Source organism: Phoenix dactylifera, unplaced genomic scaffold, assembly GCF_009389715.1.
Source record: "Phoenix dactylifera cultivar Barhee BC4 unplaced genomic scaffold, palm_55x_up_171113_PBpolish2nd_filt_p 000655F, whole genome shotgun sequence".
NCBI classification, from domain to species: Eukaryota; Viridiplantae; Streptophyta; class Magnoliopsida; order Arecales; family Arecaceae; genus Phoenix; species Phoenix dactylifera.
This window is the reverse complement of record NW_024068045.1, coordinates 195,976-214,621: the sequence shown is the minus strand read 5'-3', so window position 1 is coordinate 214,621 and position 18,646 is coordinate 195,976. Positions and strand designations below refer to the sequence as shown.

The following is an 18,646-nucleotide window of genomic DNA, read 5'->3' as shown; positions in this document are numbered from 1 at the left end:
GTAAGTTCAATCCACACGGTATCCTATAAATAATCTATTTATATATTCTTATATAAAACTTCTGATATTTGTTTCCAGATCCAGTTTCAATTTCTCATTGGATTCCAACATCCACAAACTGAATAAATGATCCACACTTATATTTTCATTTTACCTTTCAATTTTTTTTTCTTTTTCTGAAAAAGAATCACTAAGCTGAGTATGTTTGATAGTTAATTTCACTAGGGTCACTTGCAGAGCAATCACGGGGTTGCCAACAAGTAGAAGGGCACAGGCTAAACATGGCTACACACCAAGCTGTTCCTATGTTGCAATATTAGCCTTTTAGCTGCACAAATAATCATTGGAGAAAACTGCAGATCTTAGACCTTGACCATCATCCGGCCGTTCATCATTTTGGTATACGAAACTTCTACATTTCAAGTATTGAAACTGGATAAGAACACAAAACCTCTAGGTTAGAACAGAATGCCCCTACGGTTGTAAATCCATAATTTTTTGTACACTCTATATATAATGGTTATTGGAAATAATAATACAATGCAGTCTCGCCATTAATTCCCACTCCTAACAGACCTTATCACAAGAAGCATGCCACCAGACCAGCCAGACACTAGGATAGCATGATTAAGAATTCCACTTATTCACCACTAATGCAATACTTTTCCATCAAGCCTCTCAAAACTGGCCTTGCACATATCATTAGTACAAGAACCAACATAAAATGCCATATAAAATTTATGATACACTTACCTTTTTCCATACTTGGGAGAAATAATAGGGTATCCAAAATCAATGGCAATGCTACATCTCTAAAAAGCCACCATTCTACATTGTTTCACATTTCTAGAAAAAAGAAAAAAATCAAAATGCTACATCAATAGTTGGGTATACGAGCAGGCTTTCTCTTTTAGCAGTGAAAAGCCAAAAATTAGAGTGGAGCACCCTGTCAAGGATCTGAGAATTATTTGCAGCAAACTAGTGCAAGAGATGCCCCTGGAAGCTTCAAATCCAGGAATCAACGTAGCAACTCAGTTAACAGTATGCATAGATTTATTTGCAGACACTTCACAGTCTTGCAAAATTTTGCCCAAGTCGTTTGAATTTTGATCAACTTTGCTACGAGAACTTTGGCTCCTAAAGAAATGTGGAGACCTAACAAAATAGACTACATACTGGAGAAAAAAAAAAGGCCCATTGATGTAGGACAAATTGTACCCAAGTTCAAGCAGCAGCAAAATCAACAAGGACCAGACCAAAAAACTTTAAAAAAAAATAAAAAAAATATTAACTGGAGTTGCTTAAAAAAATTATGGCACCCAGATACGTGCAGAAATTGATGGTATTGCCACCCAACAGCATACTTGCTCAAGACTTCTGGTTTACTGGTTTATTTTAAAACTACCTATATAGGATGAATGGTAACTTTCCCATATGAATTGGTAAAATAATTTGACAAGAAAATTTTCTTTCTTTTAAATTGAATAGAAGCATGCTCCTCGAATCATAGGAGCACCTTTTTGTACATCCACAGAAAATTTTTTATTTCTTTAGGTACACTGCTTATATTTTTTTTTAGTTATAAAAAAAATCTGCTTCCTTGACCGACTCACTCCAAAACCATCTATGGATATTTATAAATCTAAATCTAGCCCAGCTTGTAATTTTATAATTTTGATGGTTGTACTGTTCCAATCTATAAATTCTATAAAATTTTAGTCCAATCATCCAATCAAATTCTGAAAAGGCCAGCGATCCTCTTGCTATCAACTTTTTTTTTTTTTTTCAGTGGATGGTGCTCATTCTTGAGTTTATCTGGCTTGTATTGCATTAGGTGGAATTAGAGCAGTATTTTTCCTTGGCTTGATAATTTCCAACAAACAACAGCAGCAATGGTTTGACAGGCAATGTGGGTGATATTCAGGCTAATCGGTACTTGACACAAGACATGTTCCAAGCATCAATTGAAGCACTTCAAAAATCAGTCCAAGATGGTAGGCAGACTAAATCAACCTTGAGAACATGCAACACACAGCCAACTATGGTGCCTTGCGATAGGATGGTAAGAGTGAAGTGGATCAAATTATCCTTCAAAAAGATGCTACACACAAGCGACATCAAGATCATGACGATCCCATGAAGGTAGATTTCAGGGCTTGCATGAAGGTAGATTTCAGGGATTTCAACGATCATAAAGACTTTCTCGACTGGCCTGCGGAAGTTGAAATGTTCTTTGATTAATGGTGATTCCCAAAAAGAAGCAGCTGAAACTTGTTGCCTACAAGCCAAGTGACAACTTCTGCATGGTAGGAATAGCTACAATTAGAACGGACTCAGCAATGTGGGGCATGGCAATGGATGAAGAATTTAAGGTGCAAATTTTACCTGCTGACTATCATCAAACACTATTTCAATAATATCAAAATTGCAAGCGAGGTGTAAAAGCTTATGCAGAACAAGTTTTCTATTTGACTTCCATGTAATAATCTATTTAAGATTGAGCAGTCATGCAAGCTGCTAGATTGCAAGGCAAGTTAATATCTGTGATCCATGATAGAATCTCTATTCAACCTATTGGGATGGATAACATTGTCGGAGCAGCAAACAAAGTAGAAGCACAGTTAGAGTGACATTAAAGCTCCTCAGCAAGCAAAGTTATTGTAATAGAATCTTCACATGAAGTGCCACAAATTCAAGAGAAGGTTGCTATTAGAGACCAACCCCTATCACCCAGAGTGCGGGATACAGGCAACCAGGGGCGGCTCAATACATTCTGGGGCCTAAGGCGAATTCAATAAATGAAGCTTTTTTTTAAATAATAATTTTTTTTAATAATAATTTTTTTAATAAATATAAAATACTTAAAAAAATATATGAAAATAGATAGCTATCAAGTACACTATTTCAACCACGAATCTAACAAAGATAGACAAGAAGCCTTTTCAATTTAATATAATTCTTGAATGGAAACATATAAAAGTAATTATTCTAAATGAAGGGTCATGAAACTGATTAAATAACTGAGATAATACTTGGCAATACTGTTTACCATGTCAAGCAAGCGCCGGATAGGAAAAAGTCATCCCATGGCACTTCATGGTCAAGGTAAAGAAAAAAATTTGTCCATAAAAAACCTCTCAATATAAGAAAGTAGGGTCATTACGGGAAATTCACTCCATCAAATTAATAAAAGTCCCATCCCACCATCTCCCCTTCAAGTGAGTACCCAAGCAGCAACTGCAACATCACGGCACAGCAGCCATTCAACCCCCTCCCTCCTTTTCTCTCTCTACCACCCAAGAGGGGAGAAGAAACCGAGAGGAGAAAACTAAAAGAATCTCCACCCTCCAAGACGTCCATCTCCAAATCCCCCATCTTTCTTCCGGATGGCCCAGCTGGATCAGGAGTAATGTGAGGGAGGAAAACCAAGACCAAAACCAAAAAAGAGAAGGGATGAAAGGTAAGAGTGGCTTCAGGCGTCTATCAAGCCAACCAAATCCCTCCTCTCTCTCTCCTCTCCCCCCCCCCCAACCCCAAAACAAACTACTGTCCCCAACTTCCAAATTGCCCCTCTGCAGGCCAGGAAAACTCTCCACCGATGGAGGGGGGAAGATTCGTAGCCAGCTCGCTGATCCCGTTTATATGGGGCCTTTGCTTCCTTTTGGTCAGCCTCCCGGGGCCTTCCATTGGCCCGGGGCCTTAGGCGACCGCCTCAGTCGCCTAAGGCTCGGGCCGGCCCTGCAGGCAACAGGCCAACAAGACAACAGAGAGGAGCAACAAACTATAAAGAAACTTCTCAAAATCCATATGCACGCTCACAAGCCAGTTAGGGCTGGAAGTGGGCTCGGGCCGGCCCGAAGCCCATCGGGTCGGGCCACCTGCGGGCCGGGCTATGGGCTAGACCCAATGAATGTCGGGCCGGGCTCGGGCTGCAAACTTAAGCCCAATTTTATTTCAGGCCGGGCTCGGGTTTTCCATTGGCCCGGCCCGGGCCCGAACCAAGCCCGAGCCCAATGCCAGCCCGAACCAAGCCCAAAATTACGGCCCGAATTGCACTTACCGTAAGTTAAAAGAATAAAGACTTAAGCTTGGGTAACCGGTTAGGGCTTACGGGAATTGCTCTGTGAAACCAGCCTAACGCGGTTCCCTCCGCTTCAGGGGACGCGCGACCCAAACCTTCACCTTCGCTCAAGGCGCGCATCACGCTACCCAACTTGGAAAGGGCGGGCCACCAATTCACACCGTGTGAACCCAGACTCGCGAGCGTGACCAAGCGTCCCAACCAAACCACTTTAATGCCCCCGCTTACATTCGCTCGGGTTACAAGCTCCCACGACGAAGCTCGACTACTAGGCGCGCGAGACTTCCGTCTCTTAAACCAACATATTATTTTGTAGGCAGGCGATGTGGGACTAAATATTGAAGCCCCGAGGAATGTCACCAGTTGTTTGAAGAATGTTCACGGGCCACGGGTTCCAAATCTGTTGGAAAAAGCGACTCATCAGGGGTTGGTTTAAAAATTAAACGTTGCTCCCGGTCCGGGTCATGGCTTCTTGATCTCATCAACCACTTGGAGCCATTGGATCGGGGCCTAAAATTGTTCTTGGTTGGAAATTCCTATTTTTTCTGTACTATATAAATTAGATTGCTGAGATAATTGGCTGGAGGGAGATCCATGTATGGTCATTCACTTGATCAGCACCCACTCTGTTGCTGATTCTGGTCTTAAAACAACTCCCGCGAGACATCCTTCTGGTCAACCACGATTTACGACTCTTAATTCTTATGCATGCCGGCAAAAACACATGTATTAATATATAATTCTGTAAACTGGGCCGGGCTCGGGATCGGGCTGGCCCATACGGGCTGGCCCAAACGGGCTCGGGCCGGGCTCGGGCCTCGTTCCTTTAAAATTGTTCGGGCCCCGGCCCGGCCCAAAGCCCGGAAAAAAATTTCGGGCCGGGCTTGGGTAGGGGTTTGGCCCGGCCCACTTCCAGCCCTACAGCCAGTTGACTGTTACCGTTACAATCAGTCCAGGAATCAATCTAAAGAATGCCCCAAGTGTTCAATATGGCTACCGATCTTGGTGGAGGAAAAGAAAACAAGTAGAAAAGAACTGTCAGCTTGAGTAGCTTCTGATCTGACCATAGTGGCGGCCTCTGCAGCATCCCAGACCGTCACCTCGGCGACGAGCTCGCGCGCCTCGACGAGCTCGTTCCCTCCAGGCATCATCCACCCTGGCGTCGGCGGACCAAGACAAAGCGCATCTTGTAGCGGAAGCTCTTGGTCACGCCGGTGATGAGGTTCTGCGACCTCTCCTCAGACCGAGCTCCATCCGATACAACCACCTCGTTGTGTCGAGCCATCAGGGTCTTATTACTGAAGATCATCCCTGCAACTTCTCACAACGAAGATGGCGGCCAAGGAAGAAAATAGAAGTAAAAGAAATCGAGTGAGGGCTCTAAGATCCCCCCCCACCCGAGATCTTATATAACCTACCTCGACGGTTCAGATCGGATTAACCAAGTGGCCAAGCAGCCAGATCTCGCCACATGGTAGATCTAGAAACTTCCTCGACGGATCTTCCTGGATCATAGCATTAAAGACTGAAACGGTCATGAGAGCCGCTTCGGAGAATAGGACATTAATGACTGACTCCTCGCGTTCCACCCAGCGACGCCTTGAGAAGGAGCAGACACGCAACACTTCAAAGAACTCCTGCGGCCGCTTCCGCTTCAATTGACGTGGCAACCGGATCCACTTAAGCTCGGCTTGCAGGACTCAGCCTGAAATAACCAGCCCTCAATTATGCAAAGTGTACCCAGCGCAGTGCGCACGTCCTCATAAGCACTTGGTTATGACCGGACGACCAATTGTCCAGCTACTTCCTTCATCCGAGCCGAAGAACGACTCGACCTCAGAAGTCGGGGGGCAAATGATGGAGGGCAAAATAGTTCTGCTCACAACATGGGACCATCCAATTTCAGCCAAATAGACATCAGCACCGAGCATGCCAGATCTCAGTCCTGCTGAACACCAGTCGGACCCCAAACCCTACAAAAGACCGAGCAGACCTCGGCCGGACCTCTCCGCTCGAAGCGCCCTGCAGGATCGACCAAGAGCCAAAGAGGCCCCGTCGACCACAGGTATCTATAATGATGCCCCTCGAGCCAAGCTCGGAGCGCCCTGCAGGATCGACCGAGAGCCGAAGAGACCTCGTCGACCGCAGGTATCCGTAACGACGCCCCGGCCCAAGCTTAGGGCCCCCTACCGAGCTGACTTCAGAGCCGAGGAAGTTAGACCGACCTCAGTGTCCGTCGAGCCGACCTCACCAAATATATGTCGCGGCCCCCCAAGCGAGTCCGACCTCGCCCACGGCCACATCCACGTGCGCACCTATGCGCGCCCCTATGTTCACATACGTGGCCATACATTACAACCTCACTGCGCCATGCTTTGCTTGCTGGCCACTCCACAACATGTCAACCAGGAACCATACCCTGCCACCTCTATCGACGCCATACCGTTCACAAAGACAGCCTACACCATATGCCTCAAGCAAACCCTGGCTGCACGCCACATGGGCATCTCCACAGGGACTATAAATAGCCCCATCAGATAACGCTTAAGGACTTTTTAGTTAGACCACCTAAAATCTATCCTAACTTCATCATCGGAGGGCCCTCACCGGAACCCCACCAGTGAGGCTTTGTGCAGGTCCGCCGGCGCGTAGGAAGTGATACTCTTCTCCGTCTTGTCCGGCAGCTCCCCTGACTCCTCCGGCGTGGTCACCCTCGGGCCGAATTTGAACCACAACAGTACTAATACCTGCTTGATGAGAAAGATCAATAGTAGGAAACATAAACTAATGGAGTTATGTTTTGTAGCAACAAGGACATTATCACACCCAAAGCACGTGAAGGAAACATTATATTTTCTATTGGAAAAATGTATGAAAATGAAATGGTTTGCAATGTAGTAAATATGGATGCATGTTATATATTCCTCGCTAGAACAAGATAGTCTGATAAAAACTCTGATCAGAAGGAAATATTTATGTCTTTCATAAAAACAGGAAGAAAATCATCTCAGCTTACATGGCAAACATCAAACCAAAACTTTTCAAAATGGAAGATCAGTTTTTCTTAATCGTGAATAATTTTCTAAAATAGTCAAAAGGTCTCAACTATGGACAAGTTTTGAAGTATAAATTAAATCTTATGTCATCATAGAGGCTGCCAAGCTAAAACAAACTCAATTACAAGTTTTGTTCAAGGGGACTGATGTAAGACAAATTATAACCAAATTCAAGCAGCAGCAAGACAGACCACATCAAAAAGGCTCAATAAAAGAGGGGGAGAAAAAAGAAATGCCTATTAATTGGAGTTGCCATAAATTATGACAACTAGATACTTGCAGGAATTAACAGATTGCCACCCAATAGTTTAGGTGTTGAACCTCTTCAAGACTTCTGGTTTACTTGTTTATTTTAAATCTATTTTAGTTACGAGAGAAGTGCATTCCTAAATGAACAGGTACTTTCCTAGATGAGTAAATGGAATACTTTGAGTAGAAAAGTTATTTCTTGTTAGTTCAGCAAAATGAAGTTTTGTTTTAAATTGAATAGAAATAGGATTCTCAAGTCCAATAAAGGACTGCTATTTGTACATTGAGAGCATTTCTTTATACATCCTCATAAAATAGTTTATCTCTTGAGGTTCACAAGGTGTGAACTCAAGAGAGCTAGATTGTTCATGAGTTTTAAGAGGATGGTGATCCTCTTACTAGCAACTCTTATTTTTTAAGGAGATCGAGCTCTCTTGAGTTCATCTCACTTGTGCTGCATTACTCATTTTATAACAGAGGATTGCTTTCTTCTAATCCATAGCCCAAACACTTCATAGCCATAAAACAGAAGACAAAATTGTCAATGAAGATACCAGGAAATTGCAGAAATCCTGTAGAACGGCAACAGCTGCATGGGGCCTTGGAAGGCTACTCTTGCTCACTTGTACAGCTGTTTCAGTCTTGTGCAAGCTTCCAGAACATTTCCTCTATGACCGAAGGCACTGACCCTGATGAAGCCCTCGCCCCCAGGTCCAAACCCGCTGCCAGGAGTTGTAACCAGGTGTGTCTTCTCAAGAATCTCAGCAAACACATCCCATGAGCTTCGACCTGGAAAGTGCACCCAAACATAGGGAGCATTCTTCCCACCATATACATGGAAACCAAGTGAAGTAAATGTATCGACAATTATTTCAGAATTTTCTTTATAGAATCTGATCACATCCTTCATGGCCTGCACACACATGAAATCTAAGCAAAGCAATGTTAATGAATGATTGGCATTGTGATGTCTTCAAACTCACCTTTAAACCTTCAGAAGAAAGACAAGCTAGACCCCCAGCTTGAGAAATGTTGGATGCACCATTAAAGCAAGTGCAAACTATACGATTGAAATCCTTGGCAACAGGAAATCCATCAGAGAAAAGTAACTCCTTGGGGACCACAGTCCAACCAAGACGAACACCAGTAAACCCAGCATATTTAGAAAAAGATGATGTTTCAATCGCAACCTGCAAAAGAGATCAAATTCCATCACAGTTCATGACACTTAAATGTCAATAAAATAATGAAAAGAGACCATATAACTTTCACATTCAGTTGCTTATTGAGCCTTATAATTGGGTTCACAGTGAGGTGGTGGCATCCTTTAACCAATCTTGATAAGCTAAATAGATTTATGAGAACTTGTGAATATGGTTTGGAGATCAGGGTCGACGGAACCGGTACCGGATCCCGTACCGGTTGTCCGATAGGACGAGTCGGTACGGATCCGCGCTATGTCGTGCCGGACCCGCGTTGTGCCGTGCTGGGCCCGTACTGACATAGTAGAAAAAGCGGAGGAGAGGGAGAACGAGAGAAGAAAAAAAAGAGAGAAGGAGGAGGCCAAGGGAGGCCCGCGGAGGGTAGGAGAGCCGCCGCGCGGAGGAGACGGAGGTCGGAGAGCCGCCATACGAAGAAGGCGGTAGACGGAGAGTCGCTAGGAAGCCACGGAAGAAGGGCTCCCTCCGGTCCCCTATTTCATTCGAAACAAGGGCCGAAGGGGGCTCTTTAATTTTTAAGATTTTTAAGTAAAAGTCGGCAAACCAATTTCCGACTTTACTTAATTTTTTTAATAAGTAAAGTCGGCAATTGATTTGCCGACTTTCACTTAAAAACCTTAAAAATAAAAGGGGCTCCTCCATCCCCTGTTTCAAATGAAATAGGGGACCGGAGCGAGCTTCTGCGGCTCCCTCCTCCACGCAGCGCCTCCCTGGATTCTACCAGCTAGCCGTGGAGGCCAGCCTCGACCTTCCTCTCTCTTCCTCTCTCCTCCCTCCCCTGCTCTCTCTTTCTCTTTCTCTTTTTCCTTCGTCTTCTCCCCTTCCGATGCGGGTCTCGTTTTCGTCGCTGGAACTGTCTCAGTCTGCGGCCGGTACAGCTCGGGACGCCCCGAACCGAGCAGTTTGGGCCAGTTCCGCCGACTTTATTGGAGACAAACATTTTATGGCAATCTACAATTGCAAGTAACATCATCTCCCCTTGATGTTTTGCTTTACTGTTATAGCAGTAGTAACTCTTCATTAGTATTTTGAAGTTAGACACTCAGAGACAAATCCAGACAAAATATTAACTAAGACAAATTCAGATGAATATAAAATTAACTATGTAAGAACCATCATAATTAGCACTTAACAAGCAGTTCCTATCTACTTGCCCTCAACCAGACTGACTTGAACTGAAGTTGCTGAACTAACTAAAATCATTCCCTATCAGCAGAATCCAACTTGGAAACTCTCTACTAATCATACGTGGCTCAACATTTCACTTTATTAATATTGCAAAACTGCAATCATCCAAACATCTCCAGGCAAATGTCAGCCCACTAAAATAATCATAATTTAATATGATTTGAGGATGTCCGCTTTTGCCCTTGTAAGGGACTCTACGTTAAAAGCTTCTGAGAAGACAATTGGCTTTCCAGCCATGACATGGCTGCTAAATATCACTTGTGTGAACAAGTGAGTCAATTAACCAAGGCTCAGTTATAAGCAAGATTAAACATGTTTTATATGTTATCCTAATAGGGGAGGGAATGCAGATGCAAGTCCGTTGCTATCAAGTAGCATACGGTACCAAGTTCTGAGTGACAACCAAATCTCAATCCTAAACCAGTTGGGGTCGGCTAGACTAATCTTTTTTCCTCTATTATGCTCATTTTAAAGCCATACTTTTTGAACAATATTAAGATATTAAGTCCTTTCTTACTACTTCACATATAATTTTCGGTCTACCTCTACCCCTCTTTTCTTCTACATGCATCAAATCACTCCATGCTAGTGCCTCTCCCAGCCTATGTTATTTATGTCCAAACCATCTAAGTCATCCTTCACTCAACTTGATGCTATCTCCACCTTTTTATGAATGACTTCATTTCTTATTCTATCTTTTTGTATCAACACCTTTTATGAGTGACTTCATTGCTCTTCAGTCTTTCAAACTCTCATCATTTTTCCTTACCATCTTTCCCCATATACTTCCTTTGCTTTTTCTTCTACTTAGTCTCTTGCAAGAAAGCAATGTTACCTCTCCTCCTAGCATTATATCTATTAGTTCCATCAATTTCTCAATCAGCAACCCTATCAGCAACCCTATATTACAAGTTTATAAACATATCCTACTTTTATGAACTATCTTCTATGCCTATACCTATCTATTGAAGTATGAAAATCTTTGCCTACTTCTCACCACATCCAAGTGCTAATATGGTGCATCACTTCTAGGGAATGCCCTAATTCACCCTTGCCCACACCCAGGCTCCGATACAGTGTGTCACTAGTAGAGGAAGCCCCAACGGTCTTTCTCAAGATTCATGTTCATAGGATGTAACTATAGTTGTATGCTAGCCATCAACCTACAGCAACCCTCCTCCTTTATTCAGGCTAGGGACCAACCATGCACAAGACATAGGCGAAGTTCCAAGTGCGTTGACCTTATATGGATACAACAAAACAAGCCCGATAACAATGAATTCTAATGGAAAGAAACATGATTTATTGGTTGTAAAATGCAACAGTTATCTATAACTTGAATTTTATGAGCACAAGTTTCTTATGATGACAACAAATCTCTTATATCTCAACTGATAAATTATATCTCGATGCAACAGGTAAAGGGTTGGATGAACTATAACAAAATCATGAATCAAAAGGATATGATGGGAGATATAAGCAAATAATTGATGGATCATATGTAAGCAATATAAAACACACAAGCAGGAACTTGTGTGAGGCATGAAAAAAAAACCTACTACAATATCAATTCAGAATACTATTACAAAGAGTGCTACAGCGGTATTGAGTTCACCTCTTTTGCACCCGGAATCTCAAAGATAGATCGCGGGCTGTCATCTGAAATATACATGGCATAAGCAGAATCATAAACTATGATAGACCCATTTTCCTTTGCAAACTGCACTAGCTGCGTTAGCTGGTCTCTGGATGCCGCAGAACCAGTTGGATTGTTTGGTGAACAAAAGAAGATAATATCTGTTTTTGAAACAGTTGATAAATCAGGGAAAAACCCATTCTCAGGTGTGCATCTCATGTACTCAATGTTTCCAAACTTCTCAATATTCTTCTGGAATAAGCCAGTTTGCCCCATAATAACACTTGAATCAACATATGCCTGTGGACAAAGATAATTTTTTTAACTTGCATGGTCTATGATGAAATCAAATGCATTATAGAGCAGCTAAATTTGAACATTGCCATGGGTATGAAGTTCATCCACTAAGAAGTCAGTTCATGGCTTCATCAACAAACTTTAAACAAAGAAATACTGAGGATGCTACCCCAAATGACAGCATTCAAAACCATACAGCAGAAGCAAAAATCTCATACTAATTTTATAGGCTATTTTTTTCCAAAAAAGATTAAAAAGAAGAGGCAAAGAAGAAAATGCATAATGTAGCTTACAGGGTATGATGGATCTTGCACTGCCATCATCACATTGGATCCAAAAAGCAGCTGCATACATAGAAAGCAGGCAAATCATATGACTTTTATGACGGTTAGTGATTTTCTAAATGAAGAACAAACGGCTAATATACTTCGTATCGAGCATGTTGTTAAACATTATTTGATCATGACTAAACACTGATCAATTTTATAAGATTATGGTAAACAGTACATCGGACGGTCCTGAGAGCATAAAGGAAAAGTCATAATATAAAGTCTATGCCAGCATTGAAAAAAATGCAACCTGAAGACGAGAGATGTCACACTTTGCACCATCTGAGACAAATATATCAGTTTGTTCAATACCAAGGTCTCCATAAAAGGTTGAGGCTAGAGCAGCTCTTAGGTTCTGCACAAGAAATTAACTAGCTATTATTGCAATGAAATTACAAATATCAGTTCTAAGACATGGAACAAGAGATAACCCACATGCTATAGTAAGGTTATCACAAATACCCCCACCAAAATAAGTTATTAAAAATGTCATGCATTGCATCTAATAATGTCCATAAATTGAGATAATTGTTCAAGGGACTGCAAAATTTGACAAAAGAAGATTATAGAAACCAAAAAGGAAAAGTACATATGTTCATCAAGAAGGCAAATAGATGTGGGATTCTTCTACCTAGTCGAGGTAATAGTTTCAAACATGTACAGACACTCAACCAACAAAGACACATATAAGGATTTTCTAAATTCTTATTCTTTAATTAATTTCTAAATCTATTTACTTTTCTAAATTATTATTCTTTAATTCTAATCCCATAGGGAAACATCCTATAATCGATGCATTAAAATTCAAAGAAATTAGAACAATTACAATTTTTATAATTTTTAAGCCTAAGAAATAAAGAAATCTTCATCACTATTATAAGATATATATGAACTTAAGGTTCAATAAAATCTGAAGCTTGACTGGTAAATATCATCTATATAAGACATGTTTCTTGACGGTTAACTATGTCGTTTACCCACTTTAACCTGTGAAGAGTTTTCTTGCAATATACTGATCCATCTCTTGGTCTCTACCACTATATTCCTAGAAAAGAAGAAACATTCAATTAAAAAAAATCATTTGCATATAGGCCAAATGATGTAGAATGGCTACGGGAAAGGAAAGGAGAGAGAAGGAGAAAAGAGGAAGAGGAGGAAGGAGGAGGAAGAAGAAGAGAAGAAAAGAGAAGGAAGGAAGGAGGAAGAAAAACAGAAGGAAGGCAATTTAATCATTCATCATCATTAACCCTAATCAAGTGCATGGCCCCATATATAGGGTTACAAAATAACAAAAATGTCCCTACAAATAAAATAATCCCATAAAAACCCTAAAATATCAATATGCAAATAAACCCAATCAACATAAAATAAAATAATATAAAATCAAATCAGTCCAGCCACAACGAAATCAATCCAACCGTAACAAAAGTAGCTAGACCCTCCTCCTGCGAAGACCGTAGCTCCGCGTAACAGGCGGTCCGGTACTGGTGTCCGCACCAACTTTCTCCAGGTCGGAAAAAGTCGATCTCGACGAACGCGGCTCAGTGCAGCTCTGCTAGTACTCCAAAAGGTCCGGATCAATACACTGAAGCTCCTCCCGTGTAATCCAAGTCGAATTGGACTCTGGGCGTCCACGCCAACGAACTAAGAAACGTTGAATGCTCCCAGCACTGGATAAAATGGTTTGCTCATCTAAAATGGCATCAATGAGTTCTTTCTATGCTGGTCGGAGAGGCAAAGGAAGTGGAGATGGTATGGAATCAGGGATATAGAAAGTTGCGAGCTCAAGAGAGGCCTCAACGAAAGGGTCATCAGGGATGGATGGTAGACCCTTGTAAGCAATCAGATCTTCAATATTAAAAGTAGAGCTGATACCAAAATCAGAGGAAAGGTCAATAGCATAGACGTTCGTGCCCATCCGGTGCAATACCCGAAATGGCCCAGCACTACGAGCCTGCAGTTTCTTAATGGTCCTATGCGAGAACCACTCCAGCCGAATCCATATCATAACATAGTCTCCTGGTTGGAAATTTTTTTCTGCCTATGGAAATCAGCTTGTAGTTTATATTAAGCATTACTGGCATGGATGGGCTTTTGGATTTTCTGATGTAACTCATGAATGTGTCGTGCAAATGCGTGTGCAGACTCAAAAATCCTAACATGGGGTGACATGGGTAAAAGATCTAAAGATTTTGTAGCTTGTAACCATGCACGACTTCAAATGGACTCATGCCTATGGACCTATTGACCGAATTATTGTATGCAAACTGTGCGACAGGAAGAACTGAATCCTAGTTACGAGTATGCTCGCCCACAAGGCACCGTAAAAGATTACCCAGACTTCGGTTTACCACTTCTGTTTGACGTCAGTTTGTGGATGATAAGTAGTAAAAAATTTAAGTTTCGTACAAACCGAGTGCCATAAAGTTTTCCAGAAGTAACTCATGAAAGGTACATCTCGGTCGGACACGATGGTGTGGGGAAGGCCATAAAGTTTAACAATCTCATCAAAGAAGAGTTTGGCCACTTTGGAAGCATCCGAGGTTTTGGAACACGGAATGAAGTGGGCCATTTTGGAGAAACGGTCCACGACGACAAGAATGGAATCGTGTATTCGAACGGTACGGAAAAGTCCAAGCACAAAGTCCAAACTAATGTCATGTCAAGGATAATCAGGTACCGGTAAAGGCGTATAGAGACCAGTGTTCTGTTTTCGGTGTTTGGCTAATTAGCACGTTCGACATTGGCCAATGATTTTAGCAACGTCCCGTTTTAGGCTAGGCCAGAAGAATTGATGTTCCACCTCTTCGATGGTCTTATCTCGTCCGAAGTGCCCGAAAAGGCCACCGGCATGTACTTCCCACACCAAAAAATCTCTTACTGATATCCATATTATACAGAGCTTCGCTGCCTTAAACAAATAACCATCCTAAAGATAAAACCCATCGATTGAGGATCCTTGTCCATCAGTGAGGATTTTGTAGAGTTCTCCAAAATCAGGGCAAGATAAGTAGTCATCTCTGAGTCTGTCGAAACCCATAACATGTACAGACATGGTCGAGAGTAGGGTCACTCAACGGCTCAGTGCATCAGCAGCAGTGTTGGAGGCACCCAATGTGTGTTTAAGAACAAAAGTGTTTCCTAAAGGAACTCCAACCATTTGGCATGCCTAGAATTCAATTTCTTTTGGGAGTTAAGGTAGCGAAGAGCTTCATGATCGGAGTAAAGTACAAATTCATTGGGTAGCAGGTAATAGCGCCAATACCGGAGAGCCCTTGCCCTTAGTGTCCTACTTAGGGATAGGGATGGAAGAAATAGGTCTAGAAGGCGTGGGCCAAGCGAAGGTCGGGATCTTGAAGGGGCAGCGCTGGTGGGTGGCCCTCGAAGGTCAGAACGTCGAGCAAATGTAGACCTGATTACCTGCTCATAGTTCTAGACGGATGTGTAGGCTTGGTCGAGGGTGGATATTTCTCGAAGGACGAGTCCCTTCCTTAGCTCATTATTAAGACCTCGTCGTAACCTGCTCAGGACCATCCGTTCATTTTCTTCCACATTACATCGCATCATAAATTCGTCAAACTGGGCAATGTAATCACTAACGGACCAATTGTCTTGTCGCAAGGTATCCCACCGGTCGAGAAGATCACCTTGGTAGCTGAAGGGTAGATAGTTTTCTTTCAGTTTTTCTTTCATCTCTACCCAATCGATTATTGCAGGTTGATGTCTCCTAGCTAGCAATTATTCGGTACTTTGCCAAAAAAGTTTGGCGCGACTAATGAGCTTCATCCTAGCAAACAGGACCTTCCTGTCCTCAGACAAATTATACCACTCAAAGAAGTGGTCCATTTCGTGCAGTCTGAGAAAACCTTTAGGTCAAGGCGACCATCAAAGGTGGGGGCCTCAACCTGAATGCCCTTCAATACATCGTCATCATGGTCACGAGGCTGTCTAGGTTCCACAATATAGCGATGACCTCGGTCAGCATTAGGGACGGTGCCTGATCCTCTAGGGCAAGGATAGGCATGTTGACGTCGTGGTAAGGATACAATGTCAAAATTACCATGCCGAACAGAGCCGTGGGGTTCTAGGGTTTCATCGAAGTTTAGATCGGGAAGTGGGCGACACTATCTTCTTTGGATTCAATGAGTCTCTGTAGGGAGGACTCAACTGACTCAAGGCGGGCATTGGTGTGGGTAGACTTAGTGGTCAAGTCTTCGACGGCCTTCAATAGGGCTTCGATGCGGGCATCCATGGTAAACTGGGTATCGTAATGTGAGAGGACACGACCACTACGAAGGTGCATATGATGATTGAACTCAATTATATGCTATCTTATCAAAGGAGGACAATAATGATGTGAAGTGGACCAAATGCATTGAAAGACAATGAAAATGCAAAGTGTATGCTCAATATAACACAAGACTACGCTCGAGTAGAGAATACCCCAAACTGAGAACTAAAAAGAGACGCAAGCCAACAAGTAGCAGCAGTCAAGTAGTGTAGGTGTCCAGTGGATTATCAGGTGTCACAAAACCTCGTAGGCCCCCAACGAAGGCTAGCTCTACAATTAATAATAAAGAGGGTTGTCACAAGGGTTGCTGTGTGTTTCGTGGAGGTGCGTGAGAGCGTATGTTTCGGATATTCAGGGTATGCCACCAAGCACAAAACAACTATTTGATGCCAAATTAAAGAAAGCAAACAAAATATCCAGAAAAGGACAAACTTGATCCGGTGGAGGGTGACGACCCAAGTGCGGCAAGCCGGCTCGCTAATCAGCATAGATCTGACCTGCTAGGCCGTGGTCCAAATAAAGGAGGGAGAAGGGCAGGCTGCAGTGGGCTCTGCAGTGATGTTGCAGGCCTGTGGGCTTGGCCCGTGAGGATAAAATTAGGGCGGGCCACTGGGCCAAGGCCCAAAGGGATGAGGGGGGGCATTGGGGCTCGGACCTGATGAAGGAGGGAGGGGCGTTCAGGCTCAGGTCTGATGAAAGGGGCGGCCCGTAAGAAAAATATGGTGCGGTCGGGAGGAAATTGGGAGGTGAGATGGGTTTGGGATTTTGGGAAAGATGAGGAGGGCGACAACCAAGGCAGAGGAAGCGGCGAGCAAGGGAGGTGGGGCGGAGGCGAAAGAGGCGGCGGCTCTTCGGCGGCGAGGAGGGGCGGTCGTGGGGCTCGGGCGAAGGCAACGGCGGCTAGACAGCCTGATGTCGGACGGCCGTGAGGTGGAAGAAGACAGCTTAGGAGGGTTCAAGACCCTCCGATCCTCCCGTCAGCGGGGTGGAAAGAGGGGTGGGGAAAGAGGGTGTGAGGTCGGAAAGATGAAGGAAGGGGGGCGTTCGTGGTGCGGTGGCAGGAGGCGACGGAATCGGCGAAGAGGCAGCAACAGTGAGGGGCGAGGCGGCAGAGCGGCGTGCATGGGCAGCGACGCGTCGACGGCGGCGGCGGCGGCGGCGGAACCTTAACTCTAAGGTGCCTCTTCGTCGAGAAGAAATAGATAAGCAGGTTTTTTTCCCTTCACTACGACGTGGCACGTGGGAAAGTCACGTGCAAGTCACATGACCCTGCCGGATTTTTTTTTCGGGAACGGATCCGGGTTACTGAATAGGGGTTAACAGGTATGAATCTTACCCGTTAGCCAACTTGAAACTCCTCGACGGTTTCGAGAGACCGTGCCGAGATTCACGCTAGCGGTTGCAGGCGATTCTCGATGGCCGACCGTGCCGAGATTCACGCCAGCAGTTGCAGGCGGATCTCGGTGGCCTGTGGTGGCGGCTGGCGACCGGTCACCAGCTCTGAACACAGGCTCTCTACCCTGTGAGTGGTGGCCGCCGAACATCGATCGTTGCTACGGCAGAGCTGAGAACTCCTTCCATGTGGTAGTGGCCTGTGGCTCCTACAGTGGATCTGAGACCGCTCATTGTCACTTTCGATGGAACTGAGGGACAAAAATGAAAGAAGAGAGGCGATGCTCCCTCTCTTTTTGGCAACGCGAGTTGCGCGTGGCCCTTCAACACGCTCCGGCGTTCATGGCACAAGAGGTACAATGAAGAACTCGTGCGGCAGCCAGAGATGTGGAATCGGAGGCTGTTCCGCCATACACCAGGGCCTGATGCTTTGGCACAGAGGCAAAGCACGGGCTCTGATACCAAAGTTGATGTAAAAACGGCTACGGAAAAGGAAAGGAGAGAAAGAAGGAGAAGAGAGGAAGAGGAGGAAGGAGGAGGAAGAACAGAAGAAAAGAGAAGAAAGGAGGAAGAAAAACAGAAGGCAATTTAATCATTCATCATCATTAACCCTAATCAAGTGCATGGACCCATATATAGGGTTACAAAATAACAAAAGGTTCCCTACAAATAATATAATTCCATAAAAGTCCTAAAATAACAATATGCAAATAAACCCAATCAACATAAAATAAAATAACATAAAATCAAATCAATCCAGCTAAAACGAATCAAATCAATCCAGCCATAATGACAGTGATTAGACCCTCCTCCTGCACGACCGTAACCCCGCGTAACAGGCGATCCGGTACTGGTGTCCGCACCACCAAATAAGCTAAAACACATAACATCTTAATACAGTACTATT

General features: G+C 43.7%; 1 protein-coding gene across 3 annotated transcripts in view; it reads right to left on the bottom strand.

The window, feature by feature from the left end:
* Positions 1-1,896: 1,896 nt before the first annotated feature.
* The window catches only part of LOC103716479 (LL-diaminopimelate aminotransferase, chloroplastic-like), a 28,907-nt gene continuing 12,157 nt past the window's right edge, over positions 1,897-18,646 (bottom strand). For 2 of the 3 annotated variants that reach the window (XR_605531.3, XR_605532.3), the window contains exons 6-11: positions 12,307-12,411; positions 12,021-12,071; positions 11,410-11,730; positions 8,370-8,576; positions 7,941-8,299; positions 1,897-2,299 (exon numbers count right to left, since the gene is read on the bottom strand). Coding sequence is in view for 1 of the 3 variants with exons in the window: in XM_008804486.3 (XP_008802708.2) it covers positions 8,006-8,299; positions 8,370-8,576; positions 11,410-11,730; positions 12,021-12,071; positions 12,307-12,411 (978 nt within the window). In the remaining 2 variants the exon portion in view is untranslated. Of the gene's footprint in view, positions 2,300-7,592; positions 8,300-8,369; positions 8,577-11,409; positions 11,731-12,020; positions 12,072-12,306; positions 12,412-18,646 lie in introns of those variants that run through there. The other variant, XM_008804486.3, reaches the window with a different exon arrangement.